The following is a 26,438-nucleotide window of genomic DNA, read 5'->3' as shown; positions in this document are numbered from 1 at the left end:
CGCATCATCCTTCTTACACAATTAATTCCTGTCTGGAACCAGTCTGGCTGGAAGCGAAGACTATCATGGCCAAATCTCCCATTGGTGACTCCTCTGGCACTTTGCTGCCAACCCAAAAGCCTCTTAAATGTCCCTCATGTCTGTCTGGGCTCCCGATATCCTGAGAAAGCGGCTGAGGTAGGCGCCCTGTGTGCTGGTTTTTTTTCCTTTTTGTTTTCTTTTCCGAAATTCTTTTTATTGCACTTGTTCACGTGTGTGTGCACATGTCGTGGTGTGTATGAGGTGGTCAGAGGACAATTTGTAAAAGCTGCTTTCTCTTTCTACCATGTGGGTCTCAGATGGAATGCATGTGAATCAGCTCAGCAGCAGGTATCTTTGTTAGCTGATCCATCATGCTGGCCCACTTTTAAGAGTCAGTCCCCAGAAGTTGGAAGATAAAGCAGGAGAATCAGTAGTTCAAGGACAACCTCAGCTGCATAGCAGATTAGAAGCCAGCCTAGACTACGAGAGACCTGTCACCAAGCTCAGAGGGTCCCGGGAAGCTGTCCACTGCTCTGGGAATATGGCCCCCAGTACCAGCCAAAGCTGCCTTTATTTTTCTTGAACTGCAAAGCAAGCAATATGGAGTTGAATGTTATCCAAAACAACATGAACTACTTCTGAAAGCAGTTTTAGAGGAAACCAGAGAAAAGGGCCAGTCTGCATGAAATCAGCACAACCAATACTGCTTCTGTTACCGGAATCTGAGGTCTGTACTGCTTGCTGGCCTGCTGCCGATCTGGTGGAGGGGGCAGGGGAGACCCCATCTCAAGTCTCTATCCAGGGGTTTTAGGGTGAAGACAGCTTTTATAAGAGGGATGAAGAGAAGTCCAGACAGACAGTGAACAGGAAGTCCAGTGTTGGGTGATCCATTATCTAGAGGTGGGTTCTCTTTCCGAAGCACTTGAAGGACACTTTATAGTGGAGTTTGCTCTGCAGCGGCTGAGTACCCTAATGTTGATTAATGCTTACAGTGATATAATAACAATGTGTAAACCAAGACTATGTCTGCTTGACTGTCAGACTTCCAGCCACAGGACAGCTGGTGACGCAGAGAAAACCATCCGAAGAGGCTTTTCTGCAGGGAGAAAGCTTGTGCTCACTCTTTCTTCCCCATTTCCTCAAACCCCCACCCCTTTTTCCGCTGAGGATTGAATTTAGGACCTTGTACAAAAGCGCTCTACCACCGAGCTATTAATACATTCCCAGACTTAAAGTTTTGTGGGACAGGTGAAGGCAAGAGAATCCAGAGTTCAAGGAGCCTCAGCTATAGGAGACCCTGTCCTGAAGCGAAAAGGGTCCCTGGAATCCATCCACTGCTCTCTGGGAGTACAGGCTTCTCCTGGATAAAGGAGGGGGAGAAAAGGACAGTTTCAAGTGAACCCCTGTTTTACACTGACATTGTGCACATGGAGTGGAGGAGATAAGACATGGTATAAAGTTTGGCTGGGAGACTGACTATTTGGAAAAACATGGAATTTCCCCCAAGTCTAGCAGGACACTAACCTTCTGAGAAGCCCTGTCCTCCATTATATTGGCTCTCCTTTACATCCCCTGTCTTCCCCTTCCTCCTCCTCTTCTTTTTGGGGGTTGAGCACAGGCTACCTTACCTGGAGGGGAGGTGGGGCTGTTCCCTTCTCCCTGCAGAAAAAGCCTCTTCGGATGGTTTTCTCTGCGTCACCAGCTGTCCTGTGGCTGGAAGTCTGTCAGTCAAGCAGACATAGTTCATGGTTTACACATTGTTATTATATCACTGTAAGTATTAATCAACATTTGGGTTTTAGTCATAACATAGCTAATGCATAATTTTGTTTGCTTCATGGAAAATTAAATGAAGAATTGGCAGCACATTCAACAAACAGTTAAATTAATTTTTTTTCTCAAGTCTTCAACAATAATCATCAGTGCCCCCAGCAGACTACTGTGTTTACCCAGAGGCCCCAGGTGCCCCACCCCTACCTCTGGGAATTGCCAGTGTGACCTGGATTTTGACAAAGTCCAGCACACAGAAGGGACTCCTAGAAGGTGGTGATGTAAATAACACTGACTATGGGTCATGTACTAGGTGTATGAGGTCAATGTACTTAAAATTAGGGTGACAAATGAAAACAGTGCTCAGAGGAAACTCAGGCTTGAAAAGTCTGGTTAGATGATTGTGGACCTGTTACCTGCATTCTAATTCATTACAAGAAGAAAGGGCACACACCATCAATGAGCATGTGCTATCCCCACACACACACACCATCAATGAGCATGTGCTATCCCCCCTCACACACCATCAATAAGCATGTGCTATCCCCCCCTCACACACCATCAATAAGCATGTGCTATGCCCCCACACACACCAATAGAGCCCTAACAATCCCACACATGGCATGTTCGCACACAAGCCCATCCCCCCCATCATTGATACACTCCCAAGATGAGACACATAGACTTCAGAAAATCATGACCGTGAGACCCTAAGCACTTGTCAAGTTTACTCTGGCCTTCTCTAAAGAAACGTACCCATGCGGGGCAGTGGTGACGCATGCCTTTGATCCAGTACTCGGGAGGCAGAGGCAGGAGGAACTCTGTGAGTTTGAGGCCAGCCTGGTCTATAGAGCGAGATCTAGGACAGGTAGCAAAACTACACAGAGAAATTCTGTCTCGGAAAAAAAAAAAAAAAAAAAAAAAAGGAAAGAAAAGAAACGTGCCCATGCATTGATCATTCTGCCAATTTAGAGCAAGCTTAGATCACATTTGTATGCGGAGTGCCCACGAACATGCTCCACTCTGCGCCTGCAGCCCTTGGAGAGTCTGCTTTGATCTCATCCAGTTGTTGCTCAAAGGGATTCAGGCCTTGGGCTGTCCCCTGGAGTCCCAGCTCTTTGTTAGCTGTCCATTTTTTAGCCACAAGGGTTTGCAGCCGTTAGAACACTGCTCAGATGGTGGGTAGACAGCCAGGTCTGTTGTCTGAGAAGATGGGAAAGGAGAAAGAGGGTCCGTTAATACTCTAGCACTGATTTTACATGTGTTTGCAGCATCTGCTTTACGTATTCTGGGAGCACGGTAAGCGTTCACCTCTGGCAGTATTTTAGGAGGGTTTGATTGCCACTCCAGGTCATAATGAAAACAGGCATCATCCCGCTAGACACATTTTCAAAGGCTGAAGACAGTCACAATTGAAGATTCGAGTGTGTTGCATTAATGTCATTAATTTCACCGGAAGATTACAGGAAAATCCCATTGTGAAAAAATACACCCAGGTTGAAAAATAACATTTATGTGACTTCTTTACCTATGCAGTTCTTCCTATGAGAAAATTCTTAAAAAAACAAAATTAAAAAAAATAATAATAATTAAAGCCAGGCGTTGCTGGTATATGCCTTTAATCCCAGCACTCAGGAGGCAGAGGCAGGCGGATCTCTGTGAGTTCGAGGCCAGCCTGGGCTACAGAGTGAGTTCCAGGAAAAGATCCAAAACTACACAGAGAAACCCTGTCTCAAAAAAACAAAAAAATTAATAATAATAAATAATAAATAAAAATTAAATTATCTGTTCCTGGTGAGGTAGATAAAAAGTGCTGTACTATTAATGTAAGGTTTTTTTAAGAATTCTTCATTAATTTTATTTTTTGATAGTTTTGTCAGAGTGTCAACAGTAGAATATTCTTAGTCCAAATTGGAACTAATTAAGTTATTTGAGGAATCCAAGTGAGGAACAATGTTCACCATCTCACACCTCTCAGAATAGAAACGCAGGCAGCTGACAAATGGGGGGTGAAATGCTCATGATTTTGACTCTTCTAAAGCACGGCAAAGACTAAAGTTTGCTTATGTAACTAACACAAATCCAGGATTCTATGTGGTCCAGGCTTTGCATTGGTCCAGACCAGAAAAAAAGGGAATAGAAAGCAAATCTTTTATCTTTCTTGAGAAAATGCCAAAAGTAAGAGTGTATTTTAAATATCTAGCAACGCTCCTTAAAATGAATACCCAGTCTCCTCTCTCATGTCTGTCCGGTTACTGCCTTCCTGCTTGCCCAGCCTCTGCTCCTCACTCAGGTTCTTCCTTGAGCTAGCAAACTTGCCCCCATTCACTGTCATTCAGCATGGCCTCCCAGGCACCAGTGTTTTCTGCAGATTGCTGGTACTGAGACCCTGCATAACAAAGTATAGTTCATAATGGACTCTGGGAGGCAGGATGTATTCAATTTTCTCAGGAGACCCCCTTTTCTTAGTCTGTGCCTGATCCAGGGAATGTGAAGAGCAAGGCAGAGCAGTGTTTGCCCAACACAGCATTTCCCCGCATCATCCAAGGGGTTGTGCCCAGCTATAATTCCTGTTCAGTGTTGTCTTAGTTAGGGTTTCTATTGCTGTGATAAAATACCATGCCCCAAAGCAATGTGGGGACAAAAAAGGTTTATTTGAGCTTAGAGTTCTGCATCACAGTGCATTACCAAAGGGAGTCCAGCAGAGCAGGAACCCAAACAGAGGCCACAGAGGAATGCTGCATGCCGGCTTGCTCCTCATGGCTTGCTCTACCCGCCTTTTTTAAAAATAGCACCCAGGACCACCAGCCCAGGGATGACACCACCCACAATGAGCTGGGCCCTCCCAGTCATAAATTAAGAAAACGCACAACAGGTCAATCAAGGTGGGGCATTTTCTCAATTGAGGTTTCCTCTTCCTAAATGATTCTATCTTGTGGCAAACTGACATAAAGTTTGCCAGCACAAAGCAGTTATTTTTGCCTTCTCCAAGGAAAATCCAAGTGAAATTTTACATATAATCAAGGATGGGAAGCAAGAAGAACCACCTCTGAGCCACTAGGCTCATTCTTGTCTTAGAAGGGATTGGTTGGGGTGCAGTTTGAACCCCGAGGGTAGTGGTATGGAGCATCATCATTGGCACCAGAAACCTCAGATTCTGGAGCTGGGGAGATAGCTTAGTCAGCAAAGTGCTTGTCACAAGAGAATGAGGACCTGGATTCAGATCCTAAACCCCGTGTAAGTGCCTTGTGTTTGTAACTCCACAGCTGGGGAGGTAGAGATCAGTCCATGCATTCTGCTGACCAGCGAATCTAGTTTAATCGGTGATTTCTAGGTTCGGTAAGAGACCCTATCTCCAGAAATAAGGTGGGACTGGGCAGGGTGGTGCACACCTTTAATGCCAGCACCTGGGAGGCAGGGGTAGGTGGATTAAAGTTCAAAGCCAGCCTGGTCTACAAAGTGAGTTCTAGGACATCTACGGGAAAGAAAGAAGGTGACGAGTGGTTGATAAAGTTGGCCTCTAACTGCCCAACACACATGCATGTGCACATGCATGTGATCATACACACCACACACATGAACACATATACACACAAAGAAACATCAAATTCTGGTTAGTCTGCAACTTGCAGCCTAAGGTGATCTCGGACACATCACAGGCAACACCACCCTGCTGAGCTGCTGTGAGTTTGGGGGTGAGGGTGGATCTGAAAGCACACGTATGTAAATAAAAACACTCAGGGGGATGAGACAGGGGAATCACAAGTTTAAGGTCAGCTTAGAGCATGTAGAGGGACCCTGTCTGACAAACAAAACTTCAAAACAGTAATAAGGAGCCGGGCAGTGGAGGCTCATGCCTTTAATCCCAGCAGTCAGGAGACAGAGCCAAGTGGATCTCTGAGTTCCAGGAAAGGCATAAAGCTACACAGAGAAACCCTGTCTCGAAAAAACCAAAATAATAATAATAATAATAATAATAATAATAATAATAAAAAATAGAATTTAAAAGCCCGAGCATTTCTAGCAGACAGAAGCCCTGACAGAGGCAGGTCACTTGATGTAAACTGGATAAAACCTGTCGCAGCCAGCACTCCAGCCACCCTGCTCAGGTCCCCTGGATTTTCTGCAGAGCAACGGCGAGGAGCTGAGCTGGACTCTAGCTAAGACTCTTGTGAGGGGAGCCCGCCGCTTCTTGGGAATGCGCCGAGCTTCGGGCGAGAGTCCTAGGACTTTCAGGCTGGCCGGCTTGGTGTTTCCACAGTGGGGACCCCGGGACAGCAGGCCGGAGACGCAGCCCTTTCCAAGGGCTCTGCCGGTTATCCACCACCTCTTTAATGACGGTTTGTTGCCACCTGCTGGCCGCTGGGCTGCTGAGCAGCATTCTGCAAAGGAGATGCTTGGGCTGAGCAACCGCGGAGCCCCATCAAAATATGGCGACCAGTGTGGCGGCATACGCCTTGAATCCCGGAACTAGGTGAGTTCAAGGCCAGTCTTGTCCACATAGCTAGTTCCAGGCCAGTCAGGGACCCGTCTCCGTAAAATTAAATGAAATTTTAAAATGTGACTGGGGTAGAAGCAGCACTAATGGGATCAGTGGGTTGTGATTTTGTTTAAAAGAATAGGGTGTGAATTTGGGAGGAGAAGGGATACAGGAGGAATTGAGGATGGACGTTGAGAGTGGGTATAATCTAAATACATTGTATACATGCATGAAATTACTTAAGAATAAACTTTCGGCCGGGCGGTGGTGGCTCATGCCTTTAATCCCAGCACTCGGGAGGCAGAGCCAAGTGGATCTCTGTGAGTTCCAGGCCAGCCTGGACTACCAAGTGAGTTCCAGGAAAGGTGCAAAGCTACACAGAGAAACCCTGTCTCGAAAAAACAAAACAAACAAACAAAAAGAATAAACTTTCTAAAATGTGAGTGGAGACAGAAGTGAAGGATCTGCAATAATCCATTCATCAAAACATGAAAATGAGTGTGCTTTTTAATTTACTTATTATTTTCTTTGGTGTGCTTTTTATAATTACGTTACCTTCCATTCACTCATTAGTCAATCATAAACACTTCGGAGGGACCCAGGATGGCATCGGGGTTATTGATAGATTGATAGTCACATTCTCATTTTATCCTCAAATAAAAACGTGCAGCACGGTCTATCCTAGTCTTTTATGATTATTTTGATACAGGTCTGACAATAGCCTGGACTGACCTGGAACCAGAAATCCCCCTGGCTCAGCCTCTGCAGGGATGGGATTCTAGGCTGCACTACCATACCCTGCCACTCTACTCTTGAATTATGATTACGTCCACTCACTCCTCACAACCATGACTGACTTCCCATCAACCAGATGTGGCTACAGTGTTGAGCAAAGAGACCCGGTCATTATTCTCTCTTCACAGTGGGAGAGGCAGATGCTGATCAACCCCAGAACCACCGTCACAGTGCAGTGTGGCAGAATCAGAGGCAAGTTTCAATCAGAGTGGGCCTGTGACCCATCAGTCCTAACTAGAGAGTCAGGCTGTTTGAAACACACTGAGGTTATTTAAGGACTTCTTCTACTCTGGGGAGTGTATCCTAAACGACAATCGGGAAAGGTGGTTTATGATATGATTTTGTAGAAATGCTAATGCACACAGAAATGTAAAGAAAGCTGCCCAAGGATCCAGGGATAAAGAGCTGCTTAGGCAAATTATGGTGCACTCAAAAAACAAAAAAAAGAAAAAAGAAAAAAAGAAAAAAAGAAAAAGAAAAAAAAGAAAGGAAGGAAGGAAGAATATTCTAGAGCCATTGGACATGAAAGAGTAGAACTTCAGGGTTTGAGCAGGATGAGATTTTCTTGTTATTTTGCAAGTTATAATAATAAATCTCACCTCCAGAAACATTTTCATGTCTCTTTCCTTCTGCTTCTAGCTACATTGTCACTGTTACTGGATCACTGTGATCTTCATGTACTTATGTTGTGATCTCTTCCCTATGATAGTTTTTAGCAGAGCTCTTACCCTGTGAGGAAAAGTCATAAAACACAACAGAATCCACTAACAAGACTAATTAAGACATGGAGAAAGGGATAGATGTGATCAGGCCTGCTGGGGGGGGTAAGGGGGGACACGGGGCCTGACTTCTTAAGGGCACCCCCCCACATGTGCACACAGGCCCACGTGGCCACTCCACACATGCGCATAGATCATGTGGTCACACGCAGAAGATGACCTGGAAATGACTAGGTGTCCTGTGAGACTATGGGGTGTGCGTGGCTGGAATTCCTACCCTCTTCTGGCTCCCACCTCATCTCCTTGCCACCCTTTGCAGAGGTGGCACCTCCGATTCTCCCCCTCTTAAATCCACCCTGGCCAGGATTTTGTGCATGCCAAAGTGTCCAATGGTCCACACATTGTTAAGTCCTGTACTCACGTTGCGTTGTGAACACAGCCACAGAGCATGCTTCCTTCTCCCTGCTCAGGTCCTCCTCCAAGCACCCAGAACTGCTCTGGGCCTCATTTCTTCCTGCCTCTGACTTCCTCCTTTCTGCACTCTGTTGCTACATCCTCACTTCCTCCAAAGCCTTGAAGGTTCAATTGCTTCTGGACCTACTTATGCCTTTGACCTGATCCAATCATAGCTTTATGTATTTAAAGTGTTTGTTTTTAAGCCTTTTTTTTTCTTTAAAATGTTTATTGTACTTTGTTATGTGTGTGTGTGTGTGCGTGTGTGCGTGTGTGTGTGTGTGTGTGTGTGCGTGTGCGTGTGCGCGTGCGTGTGCGTGTGTGTGTGTGTGTGTGTGTGTGTACCTGTGTATGTATATGGACCAACTCGTGTCATAACACATATATGAAGGTCTGAAGACAACTTCAGAAGTCAATGTTTCCTTTCCTCCATATGGATCTGAGGATTTGAACTGAGCCTTTTCATTGGCCCTATTCATTCATTCATTCATTCATTCATTCATTCATTCATTCAGTACTGGAGATGGAACCCAGTGTTTGCCAGGCAAGCTCTCTATGATGAGCCACCCACCCCCGTCCCACCCTTTCTTTAATGAGAAGTCTAAAACAGCTGTTGGAGCTCACAGCTCTCTTGCCATGGGATCCCTTAATCTTGGGAATTCAAAGCAAAAGGTTCCAAATTTCCAGGTTTGTTTGCTGCCTACCCTCACCTCTTCTTTGTACCAACTTGCTAACTAAGGCCAGTTAGTCCCCAAGAGATTCTCCTGTGCCCACAGACTGCCCGACAGAGAAGTCTGGCCCCTCTAGTCTCTGGGGGTATGGATGCCGCCCCCACGGCAGCATTGGCTTTGCTTGGGACATCCTGAATCCTTGAGCGACTGTGTGGAGGTGAGCACCCCACTACCTTCTCCCCACTCAGAATTTCATGAGTGAAAACAAAGTGTTTATTGTGTACAGCTATAGAAATTCTGGGGCTTATTTATTCAGTAACAAGGGGTGATTAAGGCACAGTTTGGTCCTTCACATTGGGACCATGTAGTTAAAAATAAACTCTAGAGGTTGAGAGATGGCTTGGCAGTCAAGAGCATGTGTTCTTGCAGAGGACCCAGGTTCAGTTCCCTGTACCCACATGGTGGCTCACAATCATGCACGACTCCAGTTCCAGAGGATCCAATGCCTTCTGACCTCTGCAGGCACCAAGCACACATGTGGTGCACAGACACACATGCAATCAAAATGCTCATACACATAAAATAAGACAAATAAATCTAAAAAGTGCTTTTTAAAGAAAAACAATTAAAATAGAGATTCACTCTAAAATGTATAGCATTGCAGAGGGAGGCAAGAAAACTGATATTGGAGACTAAGAAGAGGCTCAAATCCGTGTTAGGCACTAGAAAACTATTTAATAAAGCTGTGCTCCTCGATCACTGGGTGAGTAAAGTGTCTGCTGAGCCTGTAGGTCTGGGAGAAAGGACGCAAACGCTGGAGTCTCTGCTCAAGTTGGGCTCTAGAACTCAATCTCAGGGCTCCTGTGTGGATGGGAGGAGTTAGCGGGAGGGTTGTTCACCTGACTGGGCAGTCACAGGGTCACAGAAGGGAGAAGACAGACTACTTTTACCTGTTAACTGATATCCTAGGATGTAAAGAGGAAAATATAAAGTCGGCTTGCAGCTCTCTCCTCCATCCTGCAAGTCCTCTGTCTGTTGTTCAGACCCTGTGGAAAGGGATGATTTGACTGGATGCTGTCCTCAGGCTCTAAGTGCGGAGACTGCTCAGGACTCTATCCCTGAAGGAGCTAGGGAGCAGAGAGCAGGCAGGGTGTGGTCAAAGGTCTGCTTTCTGTTGAAACCCAGTCCAACCCTACAAGCTGAGCTTGGTTTTGAAAGAAAAGCTTCAGCGAGCTGCTCACTGTGGAGCAGATCGTGTTTGTAGGGATCTTTTAAACAAAGGGCTTGAAAAGCTGAACTACTCTGCCTTCTGTGTCCCTGAGGGAGAGTAGGCTGAGAAGGGACAGCAGGAAACAGGAATTTGGAACAAATGCCACTGCGGCGGGACGCCTTTTCCCACTAAGTTCTCTGCTGTAATAATAGGAATGGGGGGCTTCAGTGGGCCCAGCTAACAGCTCTGGGTGGGCTAGGTTCTGCCTGACACAAAGATGGGAGAGGGGGTAGCCACTTGGGGCCCCAGGAAACCAGTTCCCAGAAAAGCTGTCTGTGTTCAAAGCCTCATGTGATCACATGTGGAATTCTCCAGCAGCTGATTCGACACCAACCACTCTTCCCAAACTCTTGCAGGTATAGAAGATGAAGGCATACTCTGCCCGACTGTGATACAGAATTGCATCCACATTTAGGGAGTGTGGACTTGTGTGATTAAGGGCAATTACACAAACTGGTGTCTACTCAAACCCACGGCCTCCACTGATTCATGCACAAGGTTTTCCGTTAGTAACTGACTCATGGGCCAGCGAGATGGCTCATCAGGTAAAGGTGCTTGCCACCAAGCCTGATGACTTGAGTTTGATCCCCAGGACCTACATGGTAGGAAAAACAACTTCTGAAAATTGTTCTCTAACCTACACAGATGCCACTACCCTCACATACATACATACATACATACATAATTTCAAAACCCCAAAACCCCATATGTAAGGCTGGGGGTGTCGTCCAGTGGTAGAGCATTTTTTTTTTTTTTTTAGCTATTTTTATTTAGCCCATGTTTAGGTCAGGGTTTGATCTTCAGCACAAAACAGAACAATAAGCCCCTGACTTGAGATATATGTAAACTTTCATGCAGCTTACATCCAGCATGACTACAGTGATCATTTAAACCAAGGCGTGACCACAGATGCAGAAGGCCGGAGTAGCAATCCCGGCTTTGGGGCTGTGGGCAGCTCAGCTGTCATGTATGCACACAGGTGGTGTAAAACAATAGCAGCAGAGTCAGCTGGCTTCCAAGGCCGGCAGCCAAGCTCCAGCCAGAGTGCCAAGGAGTAGACAGGCAGCTGGTTGCTGGAGGCCACACCAGCGCCACAGCCCATGGAGCGCCCGGCTTTCCTCTCGCTGCTAACCCTCTGCTTGGGTAAGTGCCGCTGGGGATGGGGGCTCTCCTCTGAGTCCAAAGTGCTAGCGCCCCTGCCCCCTCCCCCCACAGACCTCAGTTTCTTTGATGGGAACCCAGGATGCCCAGCCACACCAGCCTCAGGCTTCTCTACCGCTCATTTCCTGACGTTGGCTCCAACAAACTCCTGAGTATAGGTTTTTAGTTTGTTTACTCAGTTAAAGTGGGAGCTGTTTAATCAAAGGCTACAAGCAAGCTATCCTGGTTGCTCTAGTTTTGCCTGGTCCCAGACTCAGCCGTGGGAACACCTTAGGTCACTTGTACAATCTGGGTGCGAGTAGACCATGGGAGCATTCTGAACTGCCTCCATGTTCAAATCCCTAACAGGCATATTCAACATATAGCCCGAGGGCTGCATGTGATTAAAGGTACCTAGGAGTGTGTCCCAACATAAAATCATAAACTTACTAAAGCCTTATTATTTTTATTATTATTTTTTTTTTGGTAACTTGATTGCATGGTTTGGGGTGTGAACTTTGTAGATGATGATGTGTTTCAAGGTTGGAACTCAAAACAGCAACATATAAGGACATTCACGGGTCTTTTGTTGCTCTAGGATCTGTCTGAGAATGAAGAGGATTGATTGGCAGCTACAGGTGCTAGGAAGGGAAACCTGTTAAATGGAGGTTTAAACTGTCTCTACAGAGAAAATGTTTTGTCTCTTTTTTCAACTTCAGAGTTGTTTTTGTTTTGTTTTGTTTTAAGACATATAAATGCACAGCCGCTGCCCTCTCACCCCACCCCATTTTTAAGGGTCTTACTAATGTGTGGGGTTTAGTTTGAGTTGGACTTAGGAATCTTTGCACAGCCTTTGGCCTACTCTCTGCTGTGGAATGTGTCACATCACAGCAGCTGAAACACTGTCCCGCTATCCCGAGCCCCAGACTTCCGGTGGAGGGAAAGACGAGCTGGGTGTTGATTGCTTCCGATGGATGTTTACTGGTAATATCATCCTGCAGAAGTGCAAGGTGGCCAACAGCCTGCAGCTTCCCTGCTCTGACTTTGCTCTAATAAATACAGGCCTTCCAGGCAAGAGCAAAGAGCTGATACATATACATATTTATTTTCAATAGCAAACTTAGAGAAAATATCTAAACTCAGATCAATTAAATCCTGTGGAATTTGAAACTGATCCAACCAAATCGGGTTCAGTATGTGTATGCATGCATTTGCAAACACTACACTCACTTTTAAAAAATTTGAAAGATGTGTGTGCACCACATGTGTGCCCAGTAACTACAGAGGTCAGAAGAGGGCATCGGATTCCTTGGAACTGGAGTTATACATAGTAATGAGTCATCCTGTGGGCACTGGGAACAGAACTCAGGTCCTCTGAGAGAGTACCAAGTGCTCTTAACTTCTGAGCCATCTCTCCAGCCTCCTCAGTGAAAATTCTTAAGTGATATGCTTCTAAAAATACCTACAAGATCTCTTTGGACAAATCCCTGTGCAGCCCTTCAGAGAAGCATGTGTTGTCTGCTTTGAGCAAACCTGAAGTTTCCTGAATTGACTCCCATGTGTAGCCTGTGGAAAGCTGGAAAGCTCTGAGGGGATGAAGTCCTGGGTAATGTGTGCTGGTGACCATGTCAAGGGTATGGCCATGTCAAGCACCCCCGAGCCTCAGACCCGAGGAGGAATAGGAAAGCCTTCCCCCTGGAGTAAGGCTCAGAGGAAAATGGCAAAGCCTTCCTCTGGTCCATGTGTGAATACTGGAAGTGTGTGCAGAAAATGTCTGCGGTAATTTTCTCCCCGCTGGATATTATGGCCTGAAGACTGCTCCCTAGAGAGCTGTTCCCACTGAAATAGCTAGTCCTGTCCCCTTGTTCCCACTGTATACCATAAACCCTCCCTCCTTGTTTAACTGTATGCCATAACCACCCCACACTGTTCCATCTATATAATAAACATGCTGAGCTTCCAGGATACCACAGTTTCTCCATCTGAGGGACCAGCCATCTGACCCAAGATTTTCTGGGTCCATGTGTCTGTCTGTGTTTCTTTCATAATTCCTTCACTGCCCCAGCCAGATCCTTTTCTGGAGCCATGCAAAGGATGTGACAGTAGTCCATAGTAATTTAGAATCATACCAGGTGTGGTGGTGTATACCTTTAATCCCAGCACTGGGGAGCCCGAGGCAGGTGGATCTCTGTCAGTAATAGAATGTGAAATAGAAATAGAAAGCAAGCCAATGTGAAAGAATTTTACAAGACTCCAAGGAAAAATTCTGTGATCCCCTTCCCAACTACATTATGGCTTGCAGAGGGGGAGTCAACACATGCTTGTAAAAGGCTTTCATTAAAAAGGCAGGCTATAAATAGAAGACAAAGCAGGTCAATATTGCCCTTTTTTAGCCAAATCACACTGATAATTTTTTCCAAGTCACACTGATACTCTTTATTCCAATGGTGGTAACATTGCTGACTCACCAAACATCAGCTGAACATCTGCTGCATGCAAACTTTGTAGATGATGATGTGTTTTTAGGAATGTTAAGATATTTGAAGATGTGTAGCAGGCTTTCCCAAATCATGACACAGAGACTTATATTAGCCATAATGCTCAGCCTTATCTTATGCTTGTCCCAACTAGCTTACAACTTATTTTAACCTGTTTCTGTTTATCTACATTTTGCCTCCAGGCTTTTTACCTTCTTTCTTTCCTTCTGTATGTCCTATTTCCATGCTTTCTCTGTGTCTGGCTGGCTGGAGGTGCCTGGCTGGCTGGTCCATTCAGCTTTTTATTAGACTGATTTGTTCCTTAGGCAGGCACCTGAAAGAGCAACACATCTTTACATAATAATTTACATGATTACATAACCAAATGTAACACACTTTACATAGTTAAAGTAATATTCCTGAACAAAGGTTAACCTCTTCTCTCTGTCCACATGGTGTCTGACATTTGCATTTACATAAACGAAACTGTGAACACATTGGAAGGCCATGTGTCCTAAGAAAGGGCGGTAGGACTCTTGAGTGGAAGGCAGCTTTCCTGGGACATAATGCTGACCCACCGCTCTAGCCTTTGCTTTCTAGCATGTTCCTCCTGTGCAAAACAACAACAACAAAAGTGTCTTACACAACACCCTCTCTTGTGTAGTTAGAGTTTTCCTGCCTGGCCCAGTCAGGACAAATCTCTCTCACCTGCCAGGCCCACAGTCACTCAGACCCAACCAAGTAAACACACAGAAACTTATATTGCTTACAAACAGTATGGCTGTGACAGGCTTCTTGTTATCTACTTCTTCTATCTTAAATTAACCCATTTCTATTAATCTATACTTTGCCACGTGGCTTGTGGCTTACCGGTGTCTTTACATGTTACTTGTCATGGCGGCGGCTGGCAGTGTCTCTCTCTCCGCCTTCCACTTCCCAGAATTCTCTTCTCTCTTGTCCCGCCTATACTTCCTGCCTGGCCACTGGCCAAACAGCATTTTATTTATACAGAGCGATATCCACAGCACTCTTGAGGGTCATCAGCTTGCCAACAGCTTGAGGGTGGACATTTTGAGGTTCAGGAAACTCAGGAAGCTAGAAGTGAGATGTGGACTACGTCAGAGTCCACAAGGGCCTCCGTGGAGAGGTTTAAACTATGCTGAAACATTCAAGTCCAAATGGAGATTACTTTACCTTTAGAGAAGAAATAAGCTGCCTGTTTACAATCTTGCCTCTTGCTAGGAGGGGACATGGGAGAGGATGGCTACCAACTGAACCTCAGAATTCTCATCTGTGAAGCTGGGGGTGGGGAGGGGTCACCAGCTGAATCGTTATAATGATTCAGGAGGATTACAGACGTTCATAGGATTTAACATACTAATTCATCGTATAGCATCAGTCATTTCATAAAGATCCAGGCTCTAAATGAAAATCAACACTACCACACGAAGATGGAACACACCTCATTCATTCAGACGTTGTCTTGGCCCATGGAGAAGTCATGGTGACCTCAGCAACAGCCTTTGGAAAGGGAATATCTGGTTACATGAATCGGGGCAAGTGGATTGCGTCTCTGCTCCTGAGTAGGCAACCTCAGCATATGATGGATTTAGGAGGGATCTTCTCCTAGGGGAGGGTGTATGCAGTTGGGAGGTTGTAGCCAGATCACAGCACACTCATAAAATTAGGAGTTGATATGGGATTACCGCAAGGAATGTGAGAGTTCTGCTAGCTGAGTGACCTTGGGCAAGTCCTGCACCTTCTGAAGGTCAGAACAGTCAGCTTGCCTTAGCTGCCTTGAAGGGGGGTGGGGGAAGGGCGGTGGTTCCTGGTAGAGGCAAGAAGGAAACTGTGCTCTGAGTAGAAGTCCTACCCAGGTCATCAAAGTACAGGGGTGTTGGTTTTTTCCCCCTCTGTTTTAATTGGTACATGGCTCTACCAGAAGTGATTTGTAAAAATTGAGGTAAAACACACATTACGTAAATTTGGCTATTTTAAGCATTCAAAGTACACAGTTCAGTGATACTATTACCTAGTTCTGGAACTTTTTTGTTGTCTCCAAAGGACACTCTGATCCCATTAAGTGGAACCCACCTGTATTTCCACCTCTACAGATTTGCCGTTCCAGATGTCTCAAACAGCGTGTACCTTTGATACCTGACTCTGCACCAGCTTCATGTTATTAGTGTGTATCCACGTTGCAACAGTATCCTCACTTCATTCCCGTTTTACGACTCAATAATATTCCATTGTTCAACTACACCACAATTTATCCACCCGCTTATCTGTTAATGACACTGGGAGCAGTTTCTACCATCTGAGCATTACACACAGTTTGGTTATTCTTTTGCATGTACACCCAGGAATGAACTTTGTAGTTGAATTTCTAAACAGTTTTATTAACTAAGAAACACAGAGCCAAATACAGAGGTAAGAGCCAAAGAGATCAGAGAACTAGCTAAGAGCCAAGACTGCCTTATCTTAGCACCTCACTGCGGTCACTTTCCCAGAGAGATCTTCTCCCTGTGTGACTTTTTATTGCTTTCCTGTTCTTCCTTCTCATTGGCTCTAAGCCCAGCCACATAACTTCCTCGTCACTGCCTGTCTATACAGACCTCCAGGTCTCTATGGCTGGTACTGGGATTAAAGGCTGGAGTCACCACGTTTGGCTGTGTCCTTGACCACACAGAGACTCTGCCTGCCATGTGATTGGATTAAGGGCATGTGCTACAACTGCCTGACTCCTGTTTATGGTTATGTGACCTCTGGTCTCCAGGCAAACTTTATTTACTAACATACAGATAAAATCACATGTCAACACAATTAGAATATCACCACAGAACTTGCTGGATCATATGGTAACTATGGATTTAGATTGTTGAGGAACTCAGCCTATTGTATTCTCACAAACAGTGTGTGGGGTTTCAAGTTTTCCATAACTTCACCACACTTTACTTTCCTTGTGGCCGGCCTAGGGCTGTAAACCACTTTAAACTGTTCACGGCATCCTGGGGTAGGAGGCCCGCCAAGGTGGTTTCCTATCATGTCTACACTCTAAAGCACCTGCGCAAGCCTTTCTATGGTTTTTCCTTCCGTGTAGTCTCCTGGCAAATGTGACTTCATGGCCAGGGCCTGCATTAAGTAAGGTCACCTATCGAGAGAACATGTGCTGTCCTACCCAGCTGTTTCTGGGTAAAGGACCCCACCTATTTGGGAGGGGACCCAGAGGTGCCTTTGACAGGGGCTCTGTGTGCCCTTCATTAGCTGGCTATGCCTCTAACCCTGCTGAGAGTGTGTGCAGGATGGGGAACAGTGTCCGACAAGACATGTCCTTTGCTGCCCAGCTGGCCTTGTCCTGGGCTCCGAGCATGAGACTCGTCTGGTGGCCAAGCTGTTCGAGGGCTATAGCAGCGTGGTACGGCCGGTGGAGGACCACCGTGAGATTGTGCAGGTCACCGTGGGCCTACAGCTGATCCAGCTCATCAATGTGGTAAGAGGAGTACTGGAGGGCTCCCTGTGGCACCCACCATGTGGCACCCATCCTCACACTGGACCCTCTCCCCTGGCTTCCCTGGACATGCTCTAAAGAGGGGGCTTCTCTCTTTTCAGGATGAAGTCAATCAGATTGTTACAACCAATGTTCGTCTGAAACAGGTAACAGCACTGGGTGATTGCACTGACGTTGCTTTTACTCACCTAAAATCAAAGCTGGGTCCAGATGAACTCAATCGAGGAAATAGGATGGAATACCAAAATGTCTGAAGTAGGTGCCTTGGGATGGTGGGAGTCCACATATCTGGTATATCCTGATATCCTGTTTGATTTGAGTCCACTGTTCATGTTTAATTCTCTGTGTGGATTCATCCACTAGGCAGGCTATAGCCAAGGAATACAGACTAGAAGCCTTCAACAACAGGAACTTGTCACTGCTCTCTTCTGGAGGCCAGATATTCCGAAATTAATTGTCATTGGAGTTGGTTCCTTCCGAGGACTGTGAGGGGGGGAATGTATTCCAGAACTTTCTACTAGATTTGTAGATAGCTGTTGTCCTGTTCACTAAACATCCTCTCTGTGTATTTGGTGTGTGTGTGTGTGTGTGTGTGTGTGTGTGTGTGTGTGTGTAGTGTGTGTTTAAATTTCCTCTTTTTATAAGGACGCTAGATTGGGGCTTACCCTAATGACCTCATTTTAACTTAATTCCTCTGAAAAGATACAACTAAGGGCCCATTCTAAAGTGTGGACTAGCACTTGCTGGAGTGAATTCCACCAAAATTCAAATCCACCGGTGACATTGCGTTCCTAAAGCTTGCTGGCCCATGGGGACTCTGGATCACTCTAGATAAGGCGTCAATTCCGCGCTCTAATTAGGGAAATGTCTCCCCTTCTAGCAATGGGTAGATTACAACTTGAAATGGAATCCGGAAGACTATGGCGGAGTAAAAAAAATTCACGTCCCCTCGGAAAAGATCTGGCGGCCGGATGTTGTTCTCTATAACAAGTAAGCAAAGCCATGAAGGGTGGGCCAAGTGTCTGCTCGGAAGGACTGCCACATGCATTTCCCCACCGTTTGCATTAAATAACCCTTAAAACCAGAGCCACGTTGACAGGCGAGGGGTGCCATATGGCGTCCCATGTTATGAATAGAAACAATTATAGGAGCCAAATTGAATCAGGGTTGTGGGTGGGGACATTAATCCCGGAGAGCCGCAGTGGGGCGTGTGGCAACCATCCGAGTCACCTGGACTTCCATCCCTGAGTTCCTTGGAATCAAATACCGCCCCCGCTCCCACATCCCGCCACCAAATGGGTCTCAACTCCCAGGAGTCTTATTCATCACGTCTGGAACGCCATCCCAGCACCAATACCCGGATGCCTGCGTTGCCATCCACGAGGCCCTGCAACAGACTGCGTGTTGTGAAATTATAATGTGATTCAAGACACTTGGCTTAATGACACGTTCATTATCATATGCCCTTCATTTGTCAGGGAATATTCATTTCAAAGAGCATCCTTCCAAGGCAGGAGCAGGAGCATGCGCAGTCAGCTAGAGGCTTTGCAGTCAGAACCCACACAGACCGCGGCTGGGAGAGCTGTGCGTCCCAGCAGAGTTCCTGGGGCTGGTGGCGGTGGATGACAATGATGCCCTCTGGCGGCCTTCCTAGCTTCTACCACACGCCGCCCAACTATAGCTGGGATTCCAGCTTGACCCAAATTCCCCATGGCTGGCGGTAACCTTTCTGTAGAGAGATGCTGAAGGACGCAATTTAATGGGAACCCCGCGACAGCGCTGGTCCTCTCCACAGTCACAAGGAGCACCTCCATGGCTAAGAAGAGCTGGTGATGCAGCTCCGTGGTAGAGGATTTGTCTAACTCGTGAAACCCTTATACTGAATCCTCAGAACTAGAGGAAATGAAGTTTGGGTTTGTAGAGATATATGAGAGGGGATGCAGCTATGAGGCTATGTTGAGTCTTCAGACTCACGTGGCCTCCCTGGCAGCCTGGTGCTGAAGACCCACACTTGGGGGGAGGGACTGGCGCTGGGCCCTTCTCTCTCAGCCACAATGGCCCCTCCCCTGCTGGCCAGAAGGCGTCTGAGTTTGTGACCTGCCCACCAAGTTCTAAACAGCCCTGAGGAGGGCAGCAGTCCTCCCCGACAGTATTCGGCTGCTAGGAGTGTTTCATTTTAAATTTCCAGGTTTCCCAGTCAACTCTCCAAGTACTCAGATGGGGGCTTGCATTACCAGAGTCTCTGGGGGCTGGAAAGGAAAGCTGAGGTGCTCTGATACTCTGACTTGGGGCTTGCTTCACGCTCAGAATCTGCATTCTTTCTCTCCTCGGTTCATTGACTGACCCATAGGGTAGGTCTTGTGATGTAGCCCGGACTAACTGAGGACTCTTAATCCACCTGCCTCAGCCTCTGGAGTGCTGCAATCACAGGAGCACTCCAGCACCCTTGGCTGGGGCTTAGGAGTGTGTATTTTTTGAGCATTACTGCAGTGGGTCTTATTACAGGAGGACTCTGGGGGAGCACTACCGTAGGTTAGGATGCAGTATTGGAGCCATTTTCCTCTCTTATCCCTACCGTAGTGCAGATGGCGACTTTGCCATTGTCAAGTTCACCAAGGTGCTCCTGGACTACACCGGCCACATCACCTGGACGCCTCCAGCCATCTTTAAAAGCTACTGTGAGATCATTGTCACCCACTTCCCCTTTGATGAGCAGAACTGCAGCATGAAGCTGGGCACCTGGACCTATGACGGCTCTGTGGTGGCAATCAACCCGGTAAGTGGTGGCCTCCCCGATGAAGCTGGTTTCAGGAACAGGGCCACCCAGGTATCCAAGTCAGCCTCCCGACAATCACAGGCTCCAGGCACCACCCGAACTAGAGAAGCATTTAGTAGTGTGGCTTCCAATGGCGTGCCAAGGTCCTTGGTGCCCTGCCTGGGGGCTCTAAGTAAGAATTCCCTTTGCTATGGGTTGTCTCAAGAATTCTAGTGAATGAGTCTTGAGTGGGGTTCGGGTATCAGTGAGTGTTTTATAGTTTCCCAGAGATTTGGGTGTAGGGCCCAAATGAATAACCCTAACTTGTTCTATAACGTGTGCTATGTGAAATAAACCCATTACCCCCAAATAGGGGCCTAACATCCCTCTTGGGGAAGTGACCCTTCAAATGGTTACCACGTCACTGACCCTCCTCAGGGTGGTGTAGCAGGGCAGTGTGGTGGGGCTCTGCAAACCTTATTCTGTTTCTCAGGAAAGCGACCAGCCGGACCTGAGTAACTTCATGGAGAGTGGAGAGTGGGTGATCAAGGAAGCCCGGGGCTGGAAGCACTGGGTGTTTTACTCCTGCTGCCCCAACACTCCCTATCTGGACATCACCTACCACTTTGTCATGCAGCGCCTGCCCCTCTACTTCATTGTCAACGTCATCATTCCCTGCCTGCTCTTCTCCTTCTTAACCAGCCTGGTGTTCTACCTGCCCACAGACTCAGGTGAGTGTGGTTGCCATGACTACGGCTGCTATGGAGCCTGTGCTGCTATTTCAGGGGCAGCCAGGAATAGCTGTGTGCTCCTGGAGGCACAGGGACCCGAATCATCACTGCTGTGGACAGGATGCAGATGGACAGCTGCTGAGTTGGCTGTATGACTTGAGCAGAGATCAGAGGTGGGAATCAAACTCAGGTTCCCTGGAAGAGCACCAAGTGCTCTGGACCATTTAGCAATCTCTGCAGCACACCCCCCCCCCATATTTCTACTTATTTATTTTAACTTTATTTTAATGTGTATGAGTATTTTGCCTACATGTATGTGTGTGCACTACATCATGGGTGTGCCTGGTGCTAATGGAGGCCCAAACAGGGCATCGGTTCCCCCGGAATCGCAGTTACAGATGGTTGTGAGCTGCAGTGTGGATGCTGGGAACAGAGCAGCCAGTGCTCTTGACGGCTGAGCCGTCTCTCTTGCCTCCCATATTTCCTCTTGAACAAATAAATGCAAATAAGTATTTCCACCTTCCCAATCAAATGAAACTTCTGGAAGCAAGTGGAGAACACACTGCTAGTGCAACATGGAATCTAATTAGCATCTGTAAATGCTGAATCAGGACTGTACAGTGAAACAGTTATGACCACTTAGTACAAAGCTAAATAATAGTATGATTAGGTAAGAAATGGTAAGTAACTTGATAACTTAACGTTTATAATTCTAACTTCTTTGGGGAGCAGAGCTGAGAATTGCATGTTCTACTCTGTGTCTGCTTTGTTTAGTCACTCCCCAGGATTCACAGGAGACCAGTTCTAGAATGCCACAGGTCCTGAAATCCAAGGATGCTCAAGTCTTTCATATAAGATGGCATTGTGGTCACATGGAACTTCTGCACAACCTTTGATACTTAAAATTATTTCTTGATACGCTGTAAAGGCTACACAAATAGCCATCATACTGTATTGTCTGGGGGATAGCAGCAGAAAAATCTGCATCTATTCAGTATAGATATAATTTAATTTTTCTGAATATTTCCAACATGAGTTTGGTTGAATTTTTGCAAAATCTTCTGATACAGAAGGCTGACTGTATGTCTATCATCTGGAAGGCTATGAAGAGGTCAGGGCAATATGAGAGAACCCACCAACCAGGGACCCCAACAAGAATGGCCCAAGGTTCTCTATAACACCCCACCTGACCTTCCTGCAGTCTGCCTAGCCAGGACTCCTGAGACTCAGGCCCTGCAGGAAAAAGACAGGGGCTTAGGGAGATCCCTACTTTAAAAAAACAAAAACAAAAACAAAACAAACCAAAACTTGTAAAATGAGTGAGAAGACCAAGTCTCTGGAGGAAAGGGAGAGGAGGCAGGGAGGTCAGGAGTCCCTGGGCATGCTGAAGACAGCTCCCCAATGGCAGAGTTTGTCTTTTTTTCAGTTTGGCCTTGCACCTTGCTTCATAACCAGAGAAATGTATTTCTGGACTGCCCAGCCATCTGCCGGCTAACAAAAAGACCAGTACTGAGGTTTGGTCAAACTTCCACCCTGAGTCTAGCTTGCCAACCCAGAGTCTCTCTTGTTTTCCTGAGTCCCAACAAAAAGGAAGGGTCTAGGGCATGAAATGAGGTTGCCATTCGATGCTTGGCGTCCTGTGATGGAAACAGTGGCCACTTGATGCTGTCAGTAGAGTTAAGACACTGTGGTCACACAGGAGAGAAGTCCCCAGAATTATCCTTTGAGAACATGCCGGTCACATTCCTTGGCATTGGATGAGTGTACAAGGATTGCCTTGATGGAATGCCACAGATGGAAGCTTTAAACAATAGCAGCGTGAGTTTTTCATTGCTCTGAAAGCTCAAATTGAGAGGAGGGAGCCAACAGGCTTGTCTATCCTGAGGCCAGTCTCCTGTCCTAGCATGGACACCTTCTCCATGTCCTCACATGGTCTTCCAGTGCATGTCTGTGTCCAAAGTCCCCCTTGCTGTGACACCGCTAACTCCCCCACTCTCATTTTGCCGTAAGTATCTCCGTAACCCAAATACAGCCACGCTCTGAAGTCCTGGGGTTCCAGGAATGGATAGATGTTGCATTTCTTCCTTTTGTCTCTCCAGGGGAGAAGATGACACTGAGTATCTCTGTCTTACTGTCCCTCACTGTGTTCCTTCTGGTCATTGTGGAGCTGATCCCTTCCACCTCCAGTGCTGTGCCTTTGATCGGGAAGTACATGCTGTTCACCATGGTGTTTGTCATCGCATCCATCATCATCACAGTCATTGTTATCAACACACACCACCGTTCGCCCAGCACCCACGTCATGCCCGAGTGGGTGCGGAAGGTGAGTGCCCAGACTCGCAGGTCTCCCCTTCAGTGACACCAACCATGTCCTAGCTAACGCCTGGAATACTTGGGACTGAAAGACCTTCCTGGGTTAGGGAAGCAGGAGCAGTTTTTTTGTGGGGACAGCTCATGTAGCCTTCCCAGAGACAGAAGAAAAGTAAAATGAATAAAACTCACAAAAATGTATGGAATATCTGATTAGAAATTAATAGATCCCTGTCTTCTCACTTGGACATTCTTCGCTGTTGTTATTGTTGTTTGTTTTGTTTAGTTTTGTGTTTTTTTATTTTTTTTATTTTTTTGAGACACCGTTTCTCTGTGTAGTCCTGCCTGTCCTGGAGCTCACTCTGTAGACCAGGCTGGCCTCGAACTCACAGAGATCCACTTGCCTCTGCCTCTTGAGTGCTGGGATTACAGGCGTGCACCACCACACCAAACAAGGACATTCTTAAGATTTCTATTGGTGTGTTTCCCAATTTATGAACAGACATGCTTATTTTCACTGGTAAAAATCATCAGTTGAGAATAGAATAAGGAAGAGGAGAGAGAGGAGGGCCCTGGTGTGAGGAGAGTGCTCTCGAATATTTATGTTATTGAACTGAAAATGTGTTAATACCTCACGTATGTCTTTTTATTTTAATCAGTTGATTTTGTGGTCATGCTGGGGAATGGGCTCAGGGCCCTGAACATTCTTGACAAGCATTATAACCCTGAGCCAAATATGCTCATTTTCTGTAAGCATCATACAGATACTAAGCTGTGTGGAATTAGCATCAGTAATAATGGCTTACCATGAAGGCTTTCTGGAGGACACTAATTGTCCCTGTTAGACGACTCTGTATACTTAACATCAGGAACAAGACCAGAAGGAAACAGTCGAGTTATTCTGTGTGGCTAAATGTTTATGTACTTGAGGCTGCAGGACTGGTCTTTAATCATATAGCCCCGAAAACATGTTGTCAAGGACAGGTCTGTTGCCTGCAGTCTGGTAATGTGGCATTGGTGGCTGCACATGGGCTCCCTCCAGTGGCCAACTGCTCACATTACAGAACGTAGCGGTAGCCCACAGCTGAGAGATGTATTGTTCCTGACCCTGCAGAGCAGTCCTTTGGTTTTAAATTCAAGGAGGGTGAGGACTAGAGATGCTGAGTGATTCGCCCAAGATTACATGGCAAATTCAAAGACAGTGGTTCTTGAAATGTTGACTAGAAGTCTCATGCCATGGATTTCTTTTTTATGTTAGGTTTTTATCGACACTATCCCAAACATTATGTTTTTCTCTACAATGAAAAGACCATCCAGAGACAAACAAGAGAAAAAGATTTTCACAGAAGACATAGATATCTCTGACATTTCTGGGAAGCCGGGGCCTCCACCTGTGGGCTTCCACTCTCCGCTGATCAAGCACCCCGAGGTGAAAAGTGCCATCGAGGGTGTTAAGTACATCGCAGAGACCATGAAGTCAGACCAGGAGTCCAATAATGTAAGCTTTGTGGCTTCAAGTCCACACCTCTGGGTCTAAATGATCAAACGCATGAGTGTGACAGGTGGGTTTGACCTGAGCATCGGGTTGGCTCCAAGCTACAGCTACTGACGTCAGATGTGCCGGGTTGACTACCCCAGGGCACTTTAGTAACTCATTTTGGTGTAAAGTAACTACACAAAAAAATAAGATCATATCAGACTCGAGTGTTATAGAAGGCCAGGCCAGTAGGGGATGCTATGAGCCTGTGTTCCTGTCTTAAGGGACCCTGTCTAATGCCCTCTTCCCTCCCAGGCATCTGAGGAATGGAAGTATGTTGCCATGGTGATGGACCACATTCTCCTCGGAGTCTTTATGCTGGTATGTCTCATCGGGACCCTGGTTGTGTTTGCGGGTCGGCTCATCGAGTTACATCAGCAAGGGTGAACAGAAGCTGCGATTGAGCCCACCTCTGCCCCAGCCCCAGCCAGCGCTGGGGAAGACGGGCAAGAGGAAGTTCTTTAGTGCTTTCATACTTAGCAAACACGCAGTGTTCTTCAAGTCCTGTTAATGGTGGTGATCTCTGTTCACACTGCTATGGTCTTTAGTAAATAAAACCTTTGTAGTAAATGAAAGTGAGCCTTCAAAAAAAGTGTCCATTTCTGAGTTTTGCTTGGATATTCAAGGTTTTCTGTTGTGTTGACATAGCTAATTATTTTTGTTTCCTTTTCTTTAAAAAAAAAAAATTATACATGTATGGGTGCTTTGCCTGCATGTATGTCTGTATACCACACACATGCCTGGTGCCCATGAAGGTCAGAAGAGGGCATTGGGTTCACTGGAACTGAAATTACAGATGGTTGTGAGCCACTATGTAGAACCTGGGAATTGAACCCAGGTCCTCTGGAAGAGCAGACAGTGTTCCTAACCACTGAGTCATCTCTCTGGCCCTACTAACTGTTATTTATTGTTTTTAATTTTTTTGCCAGAGATGAGGACCAAACCCAGGACCTTGAGCTTGCTAAGCAAGCGCTCTACCACTGAGCTAAATCCCCAACCCCCTAACTGTTATTTTTAAAGCAGAGAGAGTCCTTTATTTAGACATACAGTTTCATACCTACTAGGAAAACCTGTCTAACGGACTCCTCCAAAGACAAAGCATTTGATGTGGACACAGAGGAAACAGCAGAAAGGAAATTAGGTAACTTTAAACTTTAAAAAAAAAAAAGTGTGTATGTGTGTGTGTGTGTGCCAAAAACTCATGATTTAAAGTATGTTTCTGAGACCAGGAGAGGGAGAAAAATTTCTTAAGTAGTTTTTGTTAGAGAGGCCTTTTCAGAAGGATGCTCGGATTGTACCCAGAGACTTTCAAATCCATGTGTGCATGGAGCCATAACTGAGCCTCAACTTTCCCAGTTTAGCAGGACCTGGGGGTTTGTTCTCAGGACCTAGGAAGAGCAGGGTAAGTCACTGACACCATGAGAATCATCTCACCTATATGGATTTGTTTTATCCAAATAATTTCACAGTTTCTGTAATGTCCTGATTTTACAAACGAAAAAAAAAAGTGAATTTGGGAAAAGTTAAGCTCTACTCTAACTAGAAGCAGAAAAACTGAAATCTGAACCCAGACATTAAGTTCTAAAACAGGGGTTGGAGAGATGGCTCAGCACTTACAAGCACTGAGTTCAATTCCCAGCAATCACATGGTGCATGGGGGCTCACAGCCATCCTTAATGGGATCTGATGCTCTCTTGTGGCATGTGGGCATACATGCAAACAGAAAACTCATACATAAGTATATAAGTGTTTTTTAAGTTAAATAAAAAGATGCTCAAACAACTCCCAGCTGACCCTCTCA

At 46.2% G+C, this 26,438-nt stretch overlaps 1 protein-coding gene across 2 annotated transcripts; it reads left to right on the top strand.

The window, feature by feature from the left end:
• Window positions 1-11,234: 11,234 nt before the first annotated feature.
• Chrna1 (cholinergic receptor nicotinic alpha 1 subunit) lies at window positions 11,235-25,212 on the top strand. 2 transcript variants are annotated; one of them, XM_036184821.1, is made up of 9 exons: window positions 11,235-11,322; window positions 17,141-17,286; window positions 17,406-17,450; window positions 18,185-18,294; window positions 19,885-20,080; window positions 20,553-20,790; window positions 22,890-23,113; window positions 24,359-24,598; window positions 24,893-25,212. In XM_036184821.1, exons 1-9 carry the CDS (start codon window positions 11,280-11,282, stop codon window positions 25,022-25,024), a joined length of 1,374 nt encoding a protein of 457 aa, XP_036040714.1. In that variant the 5' UTR covers window positions 11,235-11,279; the 3' UTR covers window positions 25,025-25,212. The 2 variants fall into 2 exon arrangements, with proteins under 2 accessions (XP_036040714.1, XP_036040715.1); XM_036184822.1 differs by lacking the exons at window positions 11,235-11,322; window positions 17,141-17,286; window positions 17,406-17,450; window positions 18,185-18,294 and adding an exon at window positions 18,863-19,149.
• The last annotated feature ends 1,226 nt before the right edge of the window (window positions 25,213-26,438 follow it).

This window comes from Onychomys torridus, chromosome 4 (assembly GCF_903995425.1).
Source record: "Onychomys torridus chromosome 4, mOncTor1.1, whole genome shotgun sequence".
Classification (NCBI taxonomy): Eukaryota; Metazoa; Chordata; class Mammalia; order Rodentia; family Cricetidae; genus Onychomys; species Onychomys torridus.
This window is presented reverse-complemented; position numbering and strand designations above follow the sequence as displayed.

Bases quoted from the DNA above. Each gene is read 5' to 3' on its own strand.
- Chrna1 (XM_036184821.1), top strand. From the start codon at position 11,280: ATGGAGCGCCCGGCTTTCCTCTCGCTGCTAACCCTCTGCTTGG. The intron at 17,287-17,405 runs GTAAGAGGAGTA...CTCTCTTTTCAG, and splicing joins TGATCCAGCTCATCAATGTG to GATGAAGTCAATCAGATTGT. The intron at 24,599-24,892 runs GTAAGCTTTGTG...CTTCCCTCCCAG, and splicing joins CAGACCAGGAGTCCAATAAT to GCATCTGAGGAATGGAAGTA.